Raw genomic sequence first — 20,561 nt, 5'->3', positions numbered from 1 at the left:
AAAACATTTTGCACACCCCTACTACTAATTATACGTATTACCAAGTTTCTTCATAATGGGAGTTTAGCAGATATCTTCCCAAATAAATAAATAAAAGGTTAAGCAGCAAATTCATGCAAAAATTTTAAAATTACAGTCTTGTAATTTTAATACTCTGAATATTAAACCACTAAGGTAAACGGATTTGGGCCCTGTACAAAACCAAGTTTAATATTAGGTATTGCTTGGAACCTGTACATAAAGATCAGCTTCTTCCACACGAATCAACATAATAGGCCATTTTCTAAATGTTCCACAATCAGAAAATAGGGCTTTTCAATTGCCACGTCCCATTTGGGAAAAGGTTGCATGGTACCTAATTTAATAGCCAAGGAATCGTTGGCAAAGACAAGGCTTTAAACATTTTTTACTCAAAGAAACTTTTAACTGTGTTTACATGTAAATATTATTTTTAAATTCTGTAGTTTTATTACAGGTTTATGTGCAAGAATAAACAAGCCCAATTGTTCACTTGAACATCACATACAGTACTGAAGTCATGAAGGCAAAGTAGTAGTGCTCCTGGGAAAGAATCATCTCAAAAAGAAGGATATCTAGGAAGAAAATTCTGCTAAAGAGGCAAAATGGGCATTCAAAAATAGAGCACATCATCCACGAAGCTCTCTATCAGACTGACACTGGCATTCCATTTGCCATGATATTAGACCCCATTACCTGGCGATGGAGAGACTCTTTATTGGCAAGCTCATTTTCCAACTTGTCATTAAGGTCATGAATGGAAGTGGCTTCTCTCTGGGCTGCCAGATAGCGTTTCTCTAGGGTAGTTATCCTCTCCTCCATGTCTTCTTTTTGTGCCAAAGCCTGGGAAAGAAAATATTAAAAGCGCAGGTTTACTTCTAACCATCGAGTCTAACACGATCTAGTTCCATTGTAAGTCAGATTCACCCTGTATCCATTTTAACATTGTTATAGTTGGAAGTGGGCAACAAGTTAAATCCTCCGATATGTGGCAGCAAAGTATATTCTACACATCATTTGCAGCTGTAGAATATCTGTACAGTATTGATTAATTAAATTAAATTAAATTAATTAATTAAATTAGTGCCTTTCACTATCTGTCGAAGATATTACCACAGGGGGCTTCAAGAAGCAAAGGGAGATTAACAAGGAAGAGAGGCTGGTAGGGAAAAAATGTAACCTGGATTTTCAAGAACTTGCACTAAATATATAAGGAACCTGCCAAGCTTTTTCAAGAATTTTAATAGAATATTCTAAACTAGATTAGCTTTCCGGGAGGGCTTACAATAATTTTATAATTTATCACTTCATAACTAAACCCATTTCTTCAGTTACTTCAATAAACGCAGGCTGCTATTTGGCTTCAGTCTAGCTAGAAAAACTGAATTATTTTAAATTAATTTAGAAGAGGGTTGTTTTTTTTTGGTATGCCATCATTTTCACAACTGGAATTTAGGACTCTGACCTCTCGCAGGTCCCTCTGGTACTTGCTGCTCATTTCTTCAGATTTGATGAGGTCCCTCCTGGCTGTGTTTAGATCTTCTTCAAGCTCAGCAACACTGGCAGCCAGACCAACTAACCGTTCTTTAGCTTGCGCTAGTTCAAAGTTTTGTTTCTCTAGAAGCTCCTGCAATTCCACAATCTGACTTGCTTCATCATCTGGGTGTATAGAGCCATTGGGGAGTCTCTGTCAAGTGATACAGAAAAAAAAATCCAATTTTTCATATCCATAGAGAATAGATAAATTAGAACACTGAACAAGTGTCATTGCATGTTTCTAATATCTACTCAACAAGTGCCAAGGTATCAATAACTCTATCTGTAAACAACATAATCAGGTGAGTTTTTTCTTCCATTCAGCTGTGTCTGCTTCTCAGAGGCTGCCTGGACAAATTCCTGCAGTTTTCTTGGCAAGGTTTTTTAGGTTTGCCATTGCCCACTTCCTAAGGCTGCAAGTAAGTGACTAGCCCAAGGTCACCCAGATGGCTTTGTGCCTATGATAAAACTAGAACTCCCAGTTTCCTGGCTTCTAGAGTGATTCCTTACCCACTACACCCAACTGGCTCTACACAAGTGTATAGCTCTACACAATATAACTTTGGAAAATAAAGTGTCTAAATGAGATGAAATCTTAGAACAATTGGGAAACTGTTCAATCAGCCTAGTTCAAAATTTTAAAAACACAGCAAAGAAAACACAAAATTTGCCTACAGGCTAAGGAGTCCCATGGAAGATAATTGTCTAACTCACAATTGCAGACATACTGTATTTCAGTGGTATCTTGGCCATTATCCAGTTCCCAGAAAGTTGCCTCTCACCTTCCAAAGCATTTTCTGCCCAGATTCTTTGCCCTCAGTCCTTTTTTCATCTTCCCCTACAGGTGCTTCCCTTTGGGAAGATCCTTGTTGAAGAGCATTTACCTGGAAAATACATATTCAGTAGAACTTACACTTCTCATAAACATGGGAAAAAAATGCGAAACGCATTTATAGAACAAGGGACTTGAAACATTTCTGACAGTTAAACCAATATTTTAAAAGCTTTCAAAGGAGGCGAACCTACTTTTCACTTATGACAAATTATTGGATAGAACAATCCACATCCAATAAGTTATTTTGTACAGTTTAAACCACGTGATAAAATAAAGCATGCACGCATTTATCTAATCTTACTCCTTACATGGCTGCCATCTATTCTGTCATGTTCTTTTTTTTTTCTTCCCTTCCTTGGATATGACACTGTCTAGATATCATCTGTTTAATTTGCACCCGAACTAATCAAACACACCTTCCTCATCCTATTTTTCCCACAACAATAAGCTTGTGAGATGGGTTGGACTGAGAGACAGTAGCTAGCCCAAAATCATTATTATAATGACAGATCACTCGCATTTTTACATTAGGCTTTGTTGCTCTGTGCCACGTGCTTGTGGTAAACAGAACTGACAGATTACTTGAGAAACATTCCTACGAAATCTGGGATAGAAAATGAAATGCATATTTACTTGCTGGTGGGCACTGGATAGCTGTTCTTCTAGTGTCGCTACTCGTTCCAGTGCTGCTCTTAGGCGTTCTCTTACCTGAAAATGTAAAGAAACTGAACTGTTATTTAAAAGGGAAACTGATAGAGGGGTTTCTTGCAATTTATTGGTGCCAGATTTAAGAACACCTAGCATCTGAAACTCCATTTCATAATACAAACAATTTAATGAGATCACTCTCCTCTCAAATTATTTGCCATAAGGGTGCAGAAGTGTCAGGAATAGGAGCCTGGACCACATTCAAATAACAAAGGATTCTCTTGTGGGAGACTATGATCTTTCATATAGTGACTTGGTCTGCATCTGGAAAGAGCACTGTCTGTAAGCATAAACAGATTTCAGAAAGTTGTCTCAATTAGTATTTTTCAACTTCAGCAACTTTAACATGTGTGGACCAACTCGCAGAATTATCCAGCCAACATTCTGGGAATTGAAATATAGAGTTGAATTAGAGTGGAAGCGGACTGCTGGAATATCCCTTTAGAGGAGACTTGTACAAATTCAGTTTTGACAGTAGCTTCCAGGAATGTAAAGCAATAATATTTGAGAATTTTCTTCAAAGGGCAAAGCCTTTTAATATGGAAATCATTTAGTGGAAGGATCATAAGATGCATAAGAGAGCTCTAAGGAAGTGCTGAGCCAAAGCAATACTAGAGATCACAACAACTTTGTTACTTAAAAAGATTATGAGTTAAAAACAGATGGCTTTATTAAAGCTAAACTTTCTCCCACAAAACTAACCACTACGTAAGTCTCACCTTCTCATCCAATGCTTTATGATGTTCAAATAAAGACTTCAGGGCTTTCAGAACTTCAACCTCACTGGAAACCCCTGACGGAGACTGAGCTTGCCGCTTCACTACAGTCATCCTCAGAGAGCGTTCATGCCTTGAGACCAGGCACTCCAAGTGCTCCAACAAAAGCTGAAAATCAAACAGCAGCTCCAGTTATTCCTTATATAAGTCACCATAAGCAAGATGAAGCCTTCAGTCCTTGATTTGAATAATTAACTGCAAGAGCATTTTCTGCACCAGAAATATAGACATCAGACTAAGGCTGAAGTCTTAAAACCTACTAGATAAGATTTTGTGTATAAAAATAAATTAATAAGCATGCATACATGGAGAGATTGTTCACAGGTAATGTAACACAGGGAGAGATGGGTAAGCTTTTTAAAACTATCCTTGGATTAATTCAGAAATTATCCTCCTTTTTTAAAAAAATGTATTATAAGATGATTTATTACATTGGGGTCCCCAAAATGGGGGTTGTAATACCCTAAGATGGTTACAAGCTATGACAGGTGTTTTTTTTAAGTTGATCAAGTTTGTGCAGGCGAAGTGGGAGTATTGTTAAAATTCACTCGTACTTTGTTTTGGCAGGCTTACTTTGGTCTTGTGCAGCCAAAACTGAGACAAAAGCCCAGACTGAGTTTTGAGAGATGGCTAAACTCCTGAGTCTAGCCATCTGTCAAAACCATTTGCCAATCATAACAGCACTGTGTCTGGCAGATGGTTTCCTGCTAGTGTGGCATGTAGTAGTACATCCAATCTTTGAAGCATCTCTAAGTATAGAATTAGTGAAGTTCAATACTTCTATTTCTCTTTTTAAATTTCTAGCATTTCAAATGGAAAATGCATTGATGTGTAGCTGAGAAAGCTAACAATCTTCCAGTAATGCTGAAAACAGTAAACCTAAGCAAAGAAAGTAGTGTGAAAGTTGTGCATCTCATGCCCAAGTTTACTTTCAAAAGAAACTTTACGTATATTCATGAAGTAGTCGTATAAATTATCATTTTAAGAGTTGCAGTATCTCATATTTTAAGGACCTCTATATTATATTACTTAAGGTATGGAAATAAAAACGCCAGGCAAGCTAGCAATTTTCCTTTCTAGAACTTGGCTTTTCTTTAGAGACTGGCTTTTTTCCCAGTTCAATTGTGTCCGATTCTCAGAGACTGCTTGCAAGTTTTCTTTGCAAGATTCTTCACAACTGGTTTGCAATATCTTCTTCCTAGGGCTGAGAGAGAGTCACCACCCCAAGGTCACCCAGTTTACTTTGAAATGGAACTAGAACTCATGGTCTCCTGGTTTCTAGCCTGTTCCCTTAACCACTACACCAACCTAGCTATCTCAGAACTTGCCTTTAACAAGTCCCTAATGTTCTTTGCAGTGGTTTACAAATACTTGAAGGATTGTCACAAACAGAAGGGTATGAATTTATTCTCCATAACTAGACATGGTCCTAAAGTGCCTTTACAGGTATGAAAACCAAGCTGCATTCTAAGAAATACAACAAAGAAGGCCAACATTCTACAGAAATTACAGTGGCTTTAACAGAGATTATGTTAAACCCTGCCATAATCAAAAGAACCAGAGAACAGTAATATCAAATATTACTGAAGATGGCAAATTCTACAAAAAGCTTTCAATCCTCTTAAAACTTGGGGATAGAGAAAACTGCACATTTTCTGTATGGCTGTCGATTAGTGTTGGGGAGAACCTCAGAGAAAGGCAGACCATGCTGCATCTCAATTAACCTCAGTATTTAATTCTAGGTTCATTAAAGGAAACCATATGATTTCTTTCCTTTTGGCCTAATGATGCTCAAATCAGGCCATTCTGGTACATTCAACAACTTATGATTAAAGCCCGGCTGAATGTTATCTGCAAATGTAAATGTTCCTGTTGGATTAAGCTACCAACTGAATGGCATCCAGCGTAAAACTCGTTTATTACTCACCCGCGTATTGTTGCGTTCTGCTTTCAGCTCAGAGATCTCCTCTTCCCTTTCCAACAGCTGCTCTCGACATGAATTGAGTTCCCTGGTCAATGTGGCAAATTCCTGCAAGACAGCCATAAACTCCACAACTAAGTTAGGTTTCGATAGATTTTGCCTAAAGAAACATAATGCCACAAAAAAAGGGAATTGCACCCCTATCCTTCCCCGCCTGCCTAAGAAGATCATAAAATATTTCAATTACCGAAACTGGATTTTTGTTACACATCTGATTATGAATTATAAAACCAGCTGAATAGAATGCATAGTTGTTCTTCAGCAAACAAAAAGCAGCACACTTGTTTATTCTGACACTTATCAGCAGGTTTTTATACTTCACAAGGCATTCAAGCATTCCAAAGTTACATTTATTATTTTAGTGTAATCTGAAATGGCAGTAAGATTCCATTACCATCAGTACTTCTGCCCTCAGTTCCTCTCCTATGTGAATTCAAGAAAATAAGAAACATCAGGTAAAGAAACAGCAGTCTGTTCATTTAAGACAGTTACTAGTAAGTCCATTTTTGGTATATAAAAAGTGCATTTTGGTAGCAGAACAATACATAGTTGCTTTTATTTGTTTGTTTTCCCACCAAGCAAGATTTTCATCAGCTTTCTGAAAGCCTCTGAGTTTTGAACATAGCTTACACTGGGGCCTGTCTTAATTTTATTCACACAACAAACCCAAGAGATAGTCTGGGCTGAGAGTGGCTGCCTAACATTATTCCATGAGTTCTGAGCTTGAATTTTGGCAGGTAAGACCTTAAGACAGACATGTCAAACTCGTGACGTCACGTGACGTCGCACTACATATCGGAGCTTTTTCTCCATTGCCGGCAATGGGGTGGGCGCAGTTTTGGGATGATGCGTTCGGCATGCGGGCCAGCAGTTTGACACCCCTGTCTTAAGATGACCGTAATCATTATGCTATGTAGATTCTGTGGTGTAAGCATTTTTTTCATTATCAAAGGGTAGTATCGCCAGAAAAGGAGGGGACAGCCCTGGCGTGAAAGATTGTACTTGCAGGCCTGGTGTGATTGGAGGTGCTTCCAACCACATGCAGAGAGGTATAGTTGACTGGTGCTCCTGGCTCCCATGTAGAGATATCCAGATCTCCCACCCTCAACTGTCCTGCACCCTCCTACAATTTCTGGGCAAGAATCGAATCAGTAAATATTGCCATTATCCATTTCATTCCAGATAAAGTCCTTCTTTGCACTGACTTATTTGGAGAGGGCAGAAGTACGGTAGCAAACTATCTCTTCTGCTTTCTTTTCTTCATTATTGCTTAGCCAATTAGCCAGGTAAATGATAGAAGTTAAATTTTCTATCAGAACAATTCAATGAGAAATGTAACACTTTCTAATGAGTAGCAAAGTTAAGGAACTAAATGGAAGATAAAACCAGAAAGAGAAAGTCTGTAGGATTTGTCTCAGTGGCTGCTCCTCTAGACAGGAAATGCATATACAGAATACATAAAACAAGGTACAGCTCAGATCATTTCCCATTAAACAAATTAAGGTTGTAATTTGCATCAAGCTTTTACTAATTCCTAGACTGATTATTGCATTCTCAATTTCCAACTTCTGTGGAAATGGAGTGCTGCTTTTCTAGTTGTGAACCAGCTGGGAGAGATATTCTGTTTTCCCATGAGAGGAAATCATAAAACCAAGACAAAATTGATTTTGCCACCACCATGCACGCTCTGAGGGAAATCTTCTCACTGCTGATTGCTCTTTAAGGGCATCATTCTAGACTGACAGGTTAGATGTTGGTTTTTCTCTTATGTTTAAACCCTTTGGGATGAGATGTTTTTCAACTTACTTCATCTGGCATTCCATGGTGGCCTCCCATTCAAATACTAACACTGGTTAGCTTTTAAACCCAGACAAGATCAAAGAGGTGCTGTCGCCTGCTAATGTGAAAGAACTAAACCATAGTTCATAATTGATCATTTGCCATTGAATGTTGGCGACACTGTCCTGGGGGAGAAGCAAGATAATCAACAAAAATGTTCTGATTGTCGCTGCCCTCTTTGACATACAATATTGTCTCTGACAGTGCAAAGCTACAGCTGCCCTTCAATGAAACTTTCACTACTATGAGACACTATCTATTTCCAAGAAAACTCGGGTAAGTAGTCTTTTTACCTTTTTATTACAATGGTGTTGCCAGGTATTTGTCAGTTAGAGAAGCTGCAATGATGATGACTCTGTTAGAGATGTAAAACATTCCTGATGATGGAGAGAAAGGAAGCTAATAACAACACCCATTTCTTACTTTCTCTCACTCAAATGTTCCTTCTATAATTTCAGAGGACTTTAAAAATTAAATGACAATTGGAGAAATTTCTACAGACACAGATTACCTTACAACAGAAACTATTTTGTGAGATTCTTTATACTTGTGAAAATACTTGATTCTCTTTGGGGAGACATTAATAAATTGTACTTTCATATTAAAGAGCATCTGAAATAGTTCAAAGTGCTCTTAATCGGACATCTTTCCTAAATGTTAGAATGCAAACAAGAGAACAGCATTCATATAATCAGCTTGAATTTTCTCTGGCTTGATATTTTAGTAAAATAAGTGTAGTGTAGCGTAAGAAGTGAGAAGGGAGAAATCCTCCTGTGTGTGTCTTTCACTAAGACAAAATCCAAATATGTGTATATTACAAGTAGTACTTGGTAAGGAAAATTAGGAAAGTTAGTGCAAATGGTAATTGTCTGATTTATTATACTGTAATGTAAGCAATAGCAGGCTGACTTTCAAAGGCAACCTTTCAGCCAGAAATCCTTGCTTGCGTAATGTAATGTGAATATGCCTGGGGTGGAACTGCATTTCATTTGTGCTTGAGGCACATTAACCAATATGTGCCCAACTGATGGGTGTTATGTCCTTACTGTTAAAATGGAATGCTGCATCTGACATGGTTAAAACTAAGACTGGTAACCTACTTCTTGATGAGTGGTGGAGGTCAATATTCATGAGCCCATCGGTTGACGAAGATGGTTTATGGAAGATTGCAACTTGGACTGTAACAGAAGTAAATGATAAAGCATATGAATTAATGAATGGAATGAAAAAAGAAAGAAAAAACAGATATATTTTTGTGACTGTGAAACAAAAGAACGGGGAATGGTGAAATAGATATGAATGAAAATGACCTGACTTAAAGCAGTAGAGTTGATGAATACACGCAGGAAATGAAGGTGTAGGTTTTATTATGAACAAAAGCACTTAAATATATCTCAGAAAATATTATTTGCTTTCACCTAAGTTACTCTGCATGTGTGTAGGAATTCATAGGTAGTGAAATATGTGTGCAATAAAACTAATGAGTGGTGATAAAAGAAACTCAGAGATTATTTTACAGGAAAACTGCAATTTTCTGAATGAATGCATCTCAGAAGCAAAAGTTATTTCATTTGAAGAGATGAAAGGATTTGTCAGAAAGAGTGAAAGAGTAAAAGAAAATTGTTTGAGACACCCAAAGACCCAAACCTGAAAGAGAATGATGACTTATGAGTAACTGTTTTAAGCAGTTGATAAGGTCAGCTTCAAATACATGATTAACGTATGTATTGCCACATGTACATACAAGAAATAATTGATTCATTCACAAGGAATAGATCTAAAAGCACAATTGTTTGATTAATTAAGAAACAGTGAGAGAATTAGTGAAGGATACTAAGATGAAGAGAGATTGTACCATCATTTGGTAGAATCAAAAATCAATTTTGGGGGGAAATGGACATCCAAAGAACTAAATTATGTTAGAATGAAAGGAGAATGACTACAGGGAGAAAAAGGTTGAGCCCTATTTTAAAGGTGATTAGAGGATAAATTTATTTATTTATTTTATTTAATTTAATTTATATACCGCCCTTCTCCCGAAGGACTCAGGGCGGTATACAGGGCAATGCAATAAAATACAATATAGAAAAATTAAAAAATATTAAATACTACAGCCCTATTCAATAAATTAATACAAAACTATAAAATACCCCTAAACCCATCAGACCAGGCCGGCATGTTCAAATAAATGTGTTTTTAGGTCCCGTCGGAAGGAGCGAAGGTCGGAAGCCATCCGGAGCTCAACCGGTAGACGGTTCCAAAGGTCTGGCGCGCCCACAGAGAACGCCCTCCCCCTGGGGGCCGCCAGTCAACACTCTTTGACCGATGGCACCCTAAGGAGGCCCTCTCTGTGGGAGCGCACTGGACGAAGGGAAGTTGATGCCGGCAGCAGGTGCTCCCGTAAGTAACCCGGACCCATGCCATTTAGGGCTTTATAGGTCATAACCAGCACCTTGAATCTTACCCAAAATGATTGGCAAATAGCTGTAAAGAAAGACAATGAAATTGCTTGGAATGAAATAAAAATAATCATGTTACAAAGTGCTAGAGAAGCACATGGAATTAGGTTAATGGGAAATATGAAAAAGGTTGCTTGATGGAATGATTAAGGGAAAGGGGTGTGGATGAGAAAACAAATCACATGTAAGAGAATAACTGCTGCAAAAAAATGAAGGGAGGAAGACAGAAGATTGACAGAAGACAGTTATTTGAAGGGAGGAAGACAGAAGATTGAGGGCGGAATCACCAGCTAAAGGAGAAGGGAGCCCCTTTAGGAGTAGAAAGACATTCCAGCTTAGAGTCAATTCAGGGGACAAAACATCTGAGGTCAAACCCTTAGGTTTATATCTGTCATTTCCCAAGGGAAGTCTGGTGAGATTTTTGTAATATAGGTAAGCAACAATAAAGTATCTACTTGGGCTTGTTCACGGAATCGTTCTGGTTGTTTGCACCTGGCGTTTAATGAGAAAAGGGTCATAGCAAAATATATATCAAAAAGAGTTAGGAACTCCAAGGTCGCCTCCAACTTATTATTATTATTATTACTAGTTAAGGTACAGTTTTAATGGAAATAAAATATTGTTTGGAAATCTGTGACAAAGGCTATGCAGGAAGGCTTCAGAAGAGTAAATAGAAATAAAAATAAAAGTGATTGTAGGAGATGACCAAGCTGAGCCAGCGAAGTCAAACATATCATCAGTCTTGAGTCCCTTCTCACCCACAAGAGGTCTAAGTACAGCCCACTGACTCTTATCTGCCGCCAATTTGCTTTGAGTTTCAGATTCTTGTAGAGAGCGTAACCTTGCAATAAACCTTTATATTCATTTGAACTGCTTGGACTTCTGATTTTCCTGCACTTGACAGTGGTGATAAAATTTGGAATGCAACTGAAGTGAGGGGAATGTTGGAAAGATTGTTTTATAGCTTTCTATCAGAATTTATAGAGGTGTAGTAGAATTGAAATAATTGCTATAAATTATGAACATCAAAAATGCTGTGAGAAAGTTAAAAAATATAAGGTTGCAAGAATAGATGATATAACATGGAGAAATACAAAAATATTTGATATGATTTGTTTATGGAGAAGCTAGGTAATTAGCTGTTGCACCTTATTGTAAGTACTACATCTATGCCTCATGGCTAAAAATATACCATCATTATTCCCTTATACAAAAGGAAGGGTAGCAAAAGTATATCCAAAAACTACAAAGTGATTTTTTTCTTATGAATGTCAGAAAGATTTTAGCAGAATTTCAGGACATATGAAAGTTGTTTAAAAGAGAATAGTGTGATTGGTATACATCACAGTATCTAAAGTTTTTTAAAGAAACATGTCAGTATTTTTGCTTGGGACTCACGTTTCCTTTGGTCTTGCAAGGTACTGTTCAAGTAAGTTAACAGATAGTTAGTATTCATGGTTGTGCTTCTTATCTGGACAATCTCAAATAGTTAACCTAAACCTTGCAAGACTAAAAGTACTTTTCCCCTCTTTTCTCTTTACTCTCCAGAAAACTAGGGAGAACACTTTATCTGTCTACCTGTAGAATGAGATCACATGCCTGTGATAAATGATAACGCATGTTGTTTTTAAATTTAAATATTTAATAATTATTAGCGTATGTTTTTAGAAACAAATCGACAAAAATGCAGTAATATATGAAGATGTCATATATTCATTCTTTTTTAAAAAAAAACCTTTTAAAGTATTTGAATAGGATTCATACATCTAGAATAGCATACCCACTAAAATCAGTGGAATTTTGAAATGATTAACTGGAATACCATCTATCTGAATAGATCAGTTCTAAGCATGACTATGTCTGGATGGAGTCCATAATAAACCATTATATACATATATACATATATATATATATATATATATATATATATATATATATATATATATATATATATATATATATATTCTGAGGTATATATATATATTCTAAATAGGAGGAGAAATAAATAATTCAGGAGTATTAGTCTCATTTGAGGCATCTAATTGCAATTATGGTTTCTGCCAAACTTATTTTGTAAATCAAAACAGATGCCAAAGCAATCAGTACTATTGACTAAGCATTACAAAATTAGCCCAATTTTTAGCAGCCAGAAAAACCCTTGTCCCTCAAAAAAGAAAAAAAAGGAAAAGACAATATTGTCCCAGTCAATCAGCACAGTGGTTTCAAACTTCTCATAACTGTCAATATGACTCTTTAGTTTGCAGTAACAAATATTAGCTGAAATCTTAGAAAATAAAATAGCAGTAGTGATAGCTGTAATAATAATAAAACAACAAAATTTTCTGTGTCTCTTAGATTACGTATGAGAACAGCCTGAATATTTTCAGAATTGTCTCTGAAGCCATTCTTTCAAAAATAAAAGTCTCTCTGTTGGATTATCTTTAAAATCACCAGTTCACCATACTATTTCTCACATAGTAAAGTGAGAAGCTTTAGGAAGCCCACAATAAATATGACAACACCTTTCTCCTGTTCCTCCTCATTCAAAGTATTCAGAATGGGGTATTCAAAATGTGCTACCCCAGATTTTGGCAATAGCATAAAAACATCTTCAAAAAGAGAACAGTGAACAATCATTTGAGCCCTATGTTATAATTAGAACTTAATTTTGTGGCTATTTAAACATATAGACTGAAGTGTGTGCATGTGTGTGTGAAACAAGACAGATAAAAGCTAAGAACTAATAATTAAGATGAAAGAAAAAGTAAAGAGGAAACAAAGCAAAAAGTGCAGAAAGAAAAGGAAGAAAAAAGAAATATAAAGAATGGCTTCTGATTTCCTTTTACAACAGTTATAGGTATAAATTTAAATTGACTTCTTTAAAATTACAATATAAGTTTCTTTAGAGGGAAATATTAAAACTGTCAAAGTACAATATACAAAGAAGCAAAACTAATCTTGTCTCTGGCGCTAACTTATCAAATCGTGCAAGCTTATTTGACCAGAAACTATAAAAGAACTGGGGGGAAATTAATTCCAGGATTTCTTTAAATATCCTAATTCTAACATAACATTTCTACATATGATTTCTAGGACTCTTGGTAATTGCCCTCTGGGAACATAGGAGTATAGAACAAAGTATAAATGTCTGCCCTTTTAATCAACAAATACAGCATGCAGTTTGAAACAGCAGGGGGGATTTAACAAACTGCAAGTTCATACTCACTGAGCTATTACTCACTTCCAGAACCCTACACACAATTTTCTCTGATTGTTCAAGTACCCTAAAGCAAAGAACAAGCATTTCTAGATGAGTAGCTTCCAAAAGTCAAGGGCCCATTTCTTACATATAAATACCAATCCCAGGAAACAACCCTAGAACTATTAGCTCTTAATGCTGGTGGTATAACCAGTAACACTAACACTGCCCAAGTCCTCTTGCCCTCACAAAGACCTTTGGAGCTACCTATCATAACACCTTTTCAATTCCTTAAAACAAAGAAAAAAAGCAGGATGTCATGCCCACAAATAACTTCTGAAAGAAGATGCAAGTCTGTTTGAAAGTATAGACAGGCCTGAAAACCTAATAACCCTGGAGTATTTCTATCTAGAAAAAGGAAGTGCTAGGATGGATAGGTATTGCAAGCAATACCCTGCTTACCTGAAACATGAACATGCTGAAATTAATGCCATTGGGAAGACAGATGTTTATGAATTGGTTCCCTGTATTCATGCAGGAAGATCATAGCCACCTTGATCAGTAAATCCATAGCTCTACAGACTGAAGGGAGAATAGCAACTAAATCCAGGAAGGAAGGTTAGAAGCAGCACAGATTCTAGATGCCAGTGCACACCTTGGTTTGAGATTCCAGTCAGTAGGAAATCACTTCCTATTGTACCTAGAAGGATGAGGAGGATTGGGCACTGTAACTGTGTCATCAAAGCTTGCAGAAATTTCCCATCTGCTGCCTGTGTTAATCACATCGCTTTTCAAGATACAGAGAAGGCAGATGTATGATTTGGTAAGAGAGGCACAGGAGCTACAAGCAGGAGCTGGAAGCCAGAAGAGCCAGCAGCCTCCCCCAGAGGATCTCACAGATACACAAATGACCTAGTTTGCTTTGCATTGCTTGCATGTTTCCTACCCTGAATGTTAGAGGCAGAGGAATTGAAGCAGGAGCAGAAAGTAAATCACTGGATAGCCCCTTAATCCAAGCGGCTGCAGAGCCCAGGAGACATAACCCTCCCTTGGTGACCTGGCATGCTCTTTGCCCAGCTGCTCAGCGTGAACAGACACCATTGCTAGGGCTCTCACTCCAAAAGATGAGCGCTTAGCAGGAAGGTAGCAAATTGGAGGCAGGAGACAGAGTTATCCAAAAGTTAGTTGGAGCCTTCAGCCTGGGCCATTGTATACTTACTGATAAAACAGAACCGGATGACCCAGCTAGAGAATGGCCAAAAGACAGATTGTTCAGTGAAGATGTAGCAAGACCATAACACGAGGGGGCCAGCTCAAGTGTTTAGGTTTTCCCATACCTGTCAAGCTCTTAGGGGATTCTGTGGTGGCTTAGCAGCAAAAAGGGGTTGGCACCACCATAAAACAGCAAGTGGTGATGTCGAACTCCTTACTTTTAATGAGAAATCTCATAAAAATACAGACACATATTAATTCAAACCCCAACCACTATGATGCTAACAGCACTTTCAAAGAAGTCTCTTGCCCTTAGATTAATTTTATTTTTCTGTGAAAAAATTTCCCATCCCCACAAGAATAGTGTTAAGTAGATAAAACAATGAAATACTGACAATTATATTTCAATATACTGCTATCTATATGACACTTTGTCAAGTCTACATTTCTCTACACTGCTACCTGGCAGTACAGTAATCAGGCCAGGTGCTTAGACCAAGAATTAGTAAGTTCAAGTATCCATGTATAAAGTAAAAAATAAATATTTTTATTTATTTAAGAAAATTTATATAGCCGCCCAACTCTGTGACCCCTAGAGGTTTACAAGGATAAAATATTACACAGGCATTTGTACATGGTCTCACTGAAACTTACAGTTTACCCAACCATTTGGAGGGGAGCCCTGCTTCCCATATGTACTAAATGTAGCTTCCACTGAATGCCTTCAGTTCCTAAGACCAACAGAGTGAAACAAAAGGAACAGTGAAGTCATTATCAATGTACTTGTTATCTATCATATTTATATGCCATACACTTCTAGTATAACCAACTAAATCATCTAAGATTAATCAAGTTAGCAGACTGGGTTGTGTTTATCCACAGATGACCACTCAAAGAATTGTACTTATGGTTGAATAACCATTTTTTCCCTTTCATTGTGGATTTTCGTGAGTCACAAACTGTGTAGCCAGTTTACCAGAAAAAGAAATTGATTATCATATGGCAACTGAAAATGGATGAGCTCTTTCAAAAATTGCATCTGTCTTAGAATGATATTCAATCTACAGCACTTAATAATTGAGCTTATATGGTCACCAGATATGATTCCAGTCAAGAAATATATGGTTGAAGAGAAAAAAAAGTTAATTAGACTGTCTATGGAGATACTCAATTAATTAGATTAACCAGACCACCCATCCCCAGTCACCTTTCCTGGTTTCTTAGAGAAGCAATAAAAATGCTTACAAGGCAAAAGGATTCGAATAACAAGGATAAAGCATACTTGGTGGCAAGGAAAGCTATGACAAGCAAGAGGAGACAACAAAATGACTCACTAAACAATCTTTATTCTAAAACACAGAAGCTTTTTTTCTCAATAAACCATTATTTATTGTCATTACCTCACTACCTCTAGCCTCATGGATATATGCATGCTCTGATCTACAAAAATATGTATACAGGGTTGCATCCCTGCCTTTTTAGGTTTGTTACTATAGTTTCCAATTTCAAAATAAATGCAATTTTTGCTTTTACCAATTGATAGGTATTGTGGTCTCTGTTATTAACAAACCCATCAAGGAGAAAGTTTTTCTACAATACTACTACTGCTTTGTGGAGTCAGTACAAACCATAAAAGGGCATAGGTATTTAGCTAGTCCATAGCAAAGCTTGATGGTTATCATTATTCATGTGGGGAAATATTGAGATGAAAAAAATTATAGCAGTTAAAAAGGAAAAACATAATAAATCTCCAAAAAATAATGAAACAAAATGAGATGAAATGAAATGAAGAATGAAATTTTTCCAATGATGTTGAGGAGTTGGCAGACAATATAATGTCTTCAGTAAAATGAAAAAACTTCAAAATGAATTTACAAAAAATAAAGTATTTTGTAAAGGATTGTTTTTTGAAAAAATAAGGAAGGCAAGATTTCTTCACGACACATAATTTTCCAGCTCAATAAATCCAAAATAATGGGTACTTAAAAACCTATTTTCAATGAGTAAATTCAAGGAGATAAAAAATAGGGTGTTTTTTTTAGAATTAAACAATTCCAAAGTGGTGCTGTGAAGGAATGAGACCTATCTGTGTGAATCTTGAGACCACAATGAAGAATACATCAATCTGAAGTCAGCCTTTGAAAGACTCTTCTTTACAAGTTTTACTAATTCTATAAATATATAAAAGGAGGATACACTCACATTTCTTTGTAAATCAGATACTAGATTACCTACCAGGCTCACGAAAGTAACTTAATAGACCACTGTGTGATTGATTCAACTTTTTAAAAAAAATTTAGAACAGTAACTTCAATTGTAAAACCAAACATAAAAATAAAGTCATGCATAAAGAGGAGTTAATATTTGCCCTTTCTAAATATAGTTTGTATATTTTATTTATTTTATGTGCAGGAAAGGAAAAGTGAACAGATAACTAATCTTTCTGAGGCGGGAAATATCATAACCCATATTCATTTATCAATAGATTACATTAGTTGCTTATAAATTATCGAATCCTCCATATAAACTTTTAATTTTTAATTTTAATTTTAATCCCATTTATATCCCGCCCTTCTCCGAAGACTCAGGGCGGCTTACAATTTAAGCACAAACCAATGTGCTTAGCAACTTTGTTATATATAATCCTGCACATTCCGCACTTTTCTGTTTGACTGGCAGGATGACAGTAAAATTCAAGCAGAAACTTTACTTAATCAGATATAGAAAAAGATACTGTCATTTTGCTGAAAATCAATTTGGTGCATGATTAAAATACTGACCTAGAAGCCAGGAAATGGTCACTCTCAGTCAGCCCAAACTATTTCACAGGGTTATTGTGGGAAAAATAGGATGCAGGAGCATTAGTTATGTTTGCTACCTTGAATTATTTATTTTTAAAAGTGGAATTAAATAATTATTATTGTGGTTCATCACACAGTCAGCCTGATGTTTAGACTGGTTTGGCATTTTGATCTACCAAGGTATCGTTGCAGGATGTAAGCTGCTCTAAGTAAAGCTGCATTTTGCAATTGACTGACAGTGATTTCAATGCTGTTCAAATGGTTCTCCAGATGTTTTGGGATTGCACCCAAAGATCCTATTACTACTGGTACTATTTTTGTTTTCTTTTGCCACAGTCATTCTACATAGTCTATTTGCAGGTCTTTGTATTTTGGGATTTTCTTACTCTTCTATTCTGCCATCTTCATATACTGCAATGACTACTATCTGATGTTTTTGTCTTTCTTAGTGACAATTGTAAAATCTGGGGTGTTATATGGCAGATACTTGTCTTTGAATTTTAAAGTCCCAGAGCACTTTAGCTTCTTCATTTTCTATGACTTTCTCTTATGGTCCCATCAGTTCTTGCTTGCAGGTAAATGGTATTTCTTGCAGATCTTCCAATGCATTATTGTTCCTACTTTTTCATGTATTGTTTGTAATCAGTCTGTGTGATCTTCTTGCACAGAATGGAGCAACTCACTATGGCCTACTCTCCACAGGACAACTCACTATGGTCAATTCACCACAGGACAACTCTCCACAGGACAATTCAATGATGTTGGACAGCCATAACCTGATTTGTTTGGTATTGTTAACAGAGGAATTACTGTAATGCAATAACAAACAGGAATGGTGACAGGGAATCTTCTTGAAAGATTCTTCTCTTAATATTAACCTCTCTCAGTCTGTCACCATTAATCAGCAACTGTGTCTACCATTGCACTGATGGTTTTTGCACAAAGCTTCTGATGTTTCTACTGATTCCTGTTACTTCTAGGCACTTGATTATCCAATCATGTGGCAGGGAGTTGAGTGCCTTCTTGTGATCAGAGCAAGCTATATTCAAGTTGATTTTCGTTCTCTTGCAGTTTTCCAAAGTCATCTTGTCAATTGGAAATTGATCTTTTGTTCCTCTGCTTTTGGATGGTTTCCTTTCAGCGTAGGTAGAAAGAGCTTATTTTCAACAAGATGCTATTGGACTGCATCAGCTACAAACCAGTTAGCAATTTAAAAGTTGTTGGTAACTAGGTAATTGGCTTGCAGTTGCCTGGTGCTGCCGCTTTTGCTGAATTTTTCATTATCAAGTAGGTTTTGCCAGATGTTAGCTACTCTGCAATTTCACCTCCTTGCAATATGTTGCTAAACTGCTTGGTAATGTATGGGTGTAGACCAGTAAGACATTTCAACCCCAAACCATGCAGTTCATCTTCACCTGTTGCTGACAAATTCTTGATCTTCCTTGCTCTTCCTTGCTCTTTTCTCTACAATTTCTGCTGTTATTACAAGTTCTTTCATCTCATCTTTTAACCAAGCTGCATCCTTGTGGTATTCTTTGGATTATCCCATATCTGCGCCCAGAACTGTACCGTTTCTTCCTTGTCAGGTATTAACTAGTTCATTGCAGTTTCTCCATGAGTGGATTGGTAGAAATGTTTCTGATTTGACTGAAATTGGAGATTTTACCTATAGTGTGCAATTCAAATTACATGTATGATGATCATCTTGCAATTAAATAATTGTTATTTGCTGCTTTATTATTTCCAGAGCTTCCTTAATCTTCCTTGTTTCTAAGTGATACTTCTTGATGAAGTATTCTACAGTCTTCTTGTTTCTCAGCTTCTTTTCTTTAAACTGCTTTAACTTGTTTGCATCTGATTTTAGCATGCTGATTTTATTTTCCAGTCACTCTTCCATTTTGGTGGTGCAGTATTTAGCTTTCTTTCTTTTTCATTGATTCTGCATTCCAGGTATTCAATTATAACTGCAGCCATACTGTATGGTATTCACTTTGTTTCTTTAAGTGACCTAATGCCTATATTTGATATTATAGTATTGGCATCTTTTAATACTTGTGCTCACTTTGGAACAATCTTCAATACAGGCAAACATGTTATTGTTTTATACTGTTCTTTTCTTTAATTCTTCATTTTCAGTTAGAAGGCTTTGTTCTTTCTGAAGAGAAGGCAGAGGAGAGAGTGACTGGTTTGGGAATGAAAATGATTCAATAGATATGCTGGCTTCCTCTAATGTTGGTTTCCTCTGGTTTGCCTCTATAGTTTGAGGCACCTTTGGCAAGGTTTTGATTTCTTTACCCTGGGTAGACCTTTGTAATTCTTCCAGTTCTGCTCCTGTGAATACTTTACTTTGTATTATAAATCACTGTTGATCTGCTACCCCGTTTTCTTACTTTCTGATTCTGGATGTTGCTCTTTCCAGAACTGCTACATTCTTTTCAGATATCCTTTTCTTGCTGGACTTGAATTGTGGTAACATAATTATTTCTTTGTTTTCAATCTTTCTATATTTCTGACTGATAAACAACTTTTCTTCTAGTAGTCGTGCTGGCCTTGGTTGCTCAGCCAACAGTCCTGAGAGTCCTATAGCCCATTTGTCACCAGATATCCAGGAACTCCAACACCTAGCATGGTCCTTGTTGACCTAGGTCAGGGGTAGGCAACCTCGGCTCTTTTATGACTCATGGACTTCAACTCCCAGAATTCCTGAGCCACCTATGCTAAGAGTTGAAGTCCATGAGTCATAAAAGAGCCGAGGTTGCCTACCCCTGACCTAGGGTGATGACCAATCTGGTATGGATTACTGTAAATTACTGTATACCTCACCATATTATTAGTTACTGGAGAGATATTCTTTGTCTGGGTCTTCTGATGAGATCTGCAAATACAAGTAGAATAACTGTAGAAAAGGTCAGGGAAAAATGTGCTACCATAACCAAATCTTCCTTGAGGGAAGTAATTTTGCAGTCGTTGCAAAACAGACAATGAGCTAGACATTTTGGAGTATTTAAACAACCCTATTCTTGTGGCATAATTTTTTGGAGCAAAAATCCAGGCCCATAATGCTATGATATTTAGTTCTCAGTCAGTGAAAAATTATACAATAGCAAAGGTGCCGTGATAGCAGAACAACACGATAATGTGACAAAGACAAAAACGAAGACTGCAAAGAGGCAAGCTAGTGTGCTCAAAAGAGAGAG

At 36.7% G+C, this 20,561-nt stretch overlaps 1 protein-coding gene across 1 annotated transcript in view; it reads right to left on the bottom strand.

The window, feature by feature from the left end:
* PPFIA4 (PTPRF interacting protein alpha 4) overlaps window positions 1–20,561 on the bottom strand; it is a gene marked incomplete at its 5' end in the record, with an annotated part of 76,079 nt that overhangs the window by 49,125 nt on the left and 6,393 nt on the right. The window contains 6 exons of the mRNA XM_083360192.1: window positions 715–861; window positions 1,484–1,705; window positions 2,337–2,438; window positions 3,023–3,097; window positions 3,817–3,981; window positions 5,801–5,902. Coding sequence (XP_083216318.1) covers window positions 715–861; window positions 1,484–1,705; window positions 2,337–2,438; window positions 3,023–3,097; window positions 3,817–3,981; window positions 5,801–5,902 — 813 coding nt within the window. The remainder of the gene's footprint in view (window positions 1–714; window positions 862–1,483; window positions 1,706–2,336; window positions 2,439–3,022; window positions 3,098–3,816; window positions 3,982–5,800; window positions 5,903–20,561) is intronic.

Source organism: Vipera ursinii (assembly GCF_947247035.1).
Source record: "Vipera ursinii genome assembly, chromosome: 3".
NCBI classification, from domain to species: domain Eukaryota; kingdom Metazoa; phylum Chordata; class Lepidosauria; order Squamata; family Viperidae; genus Vipera; species Vipera ursinii.
Note: the sequence above shows the minus strand (reverse complement) of the source record. Positions and strands in the feature narration are given on the sequence as shown.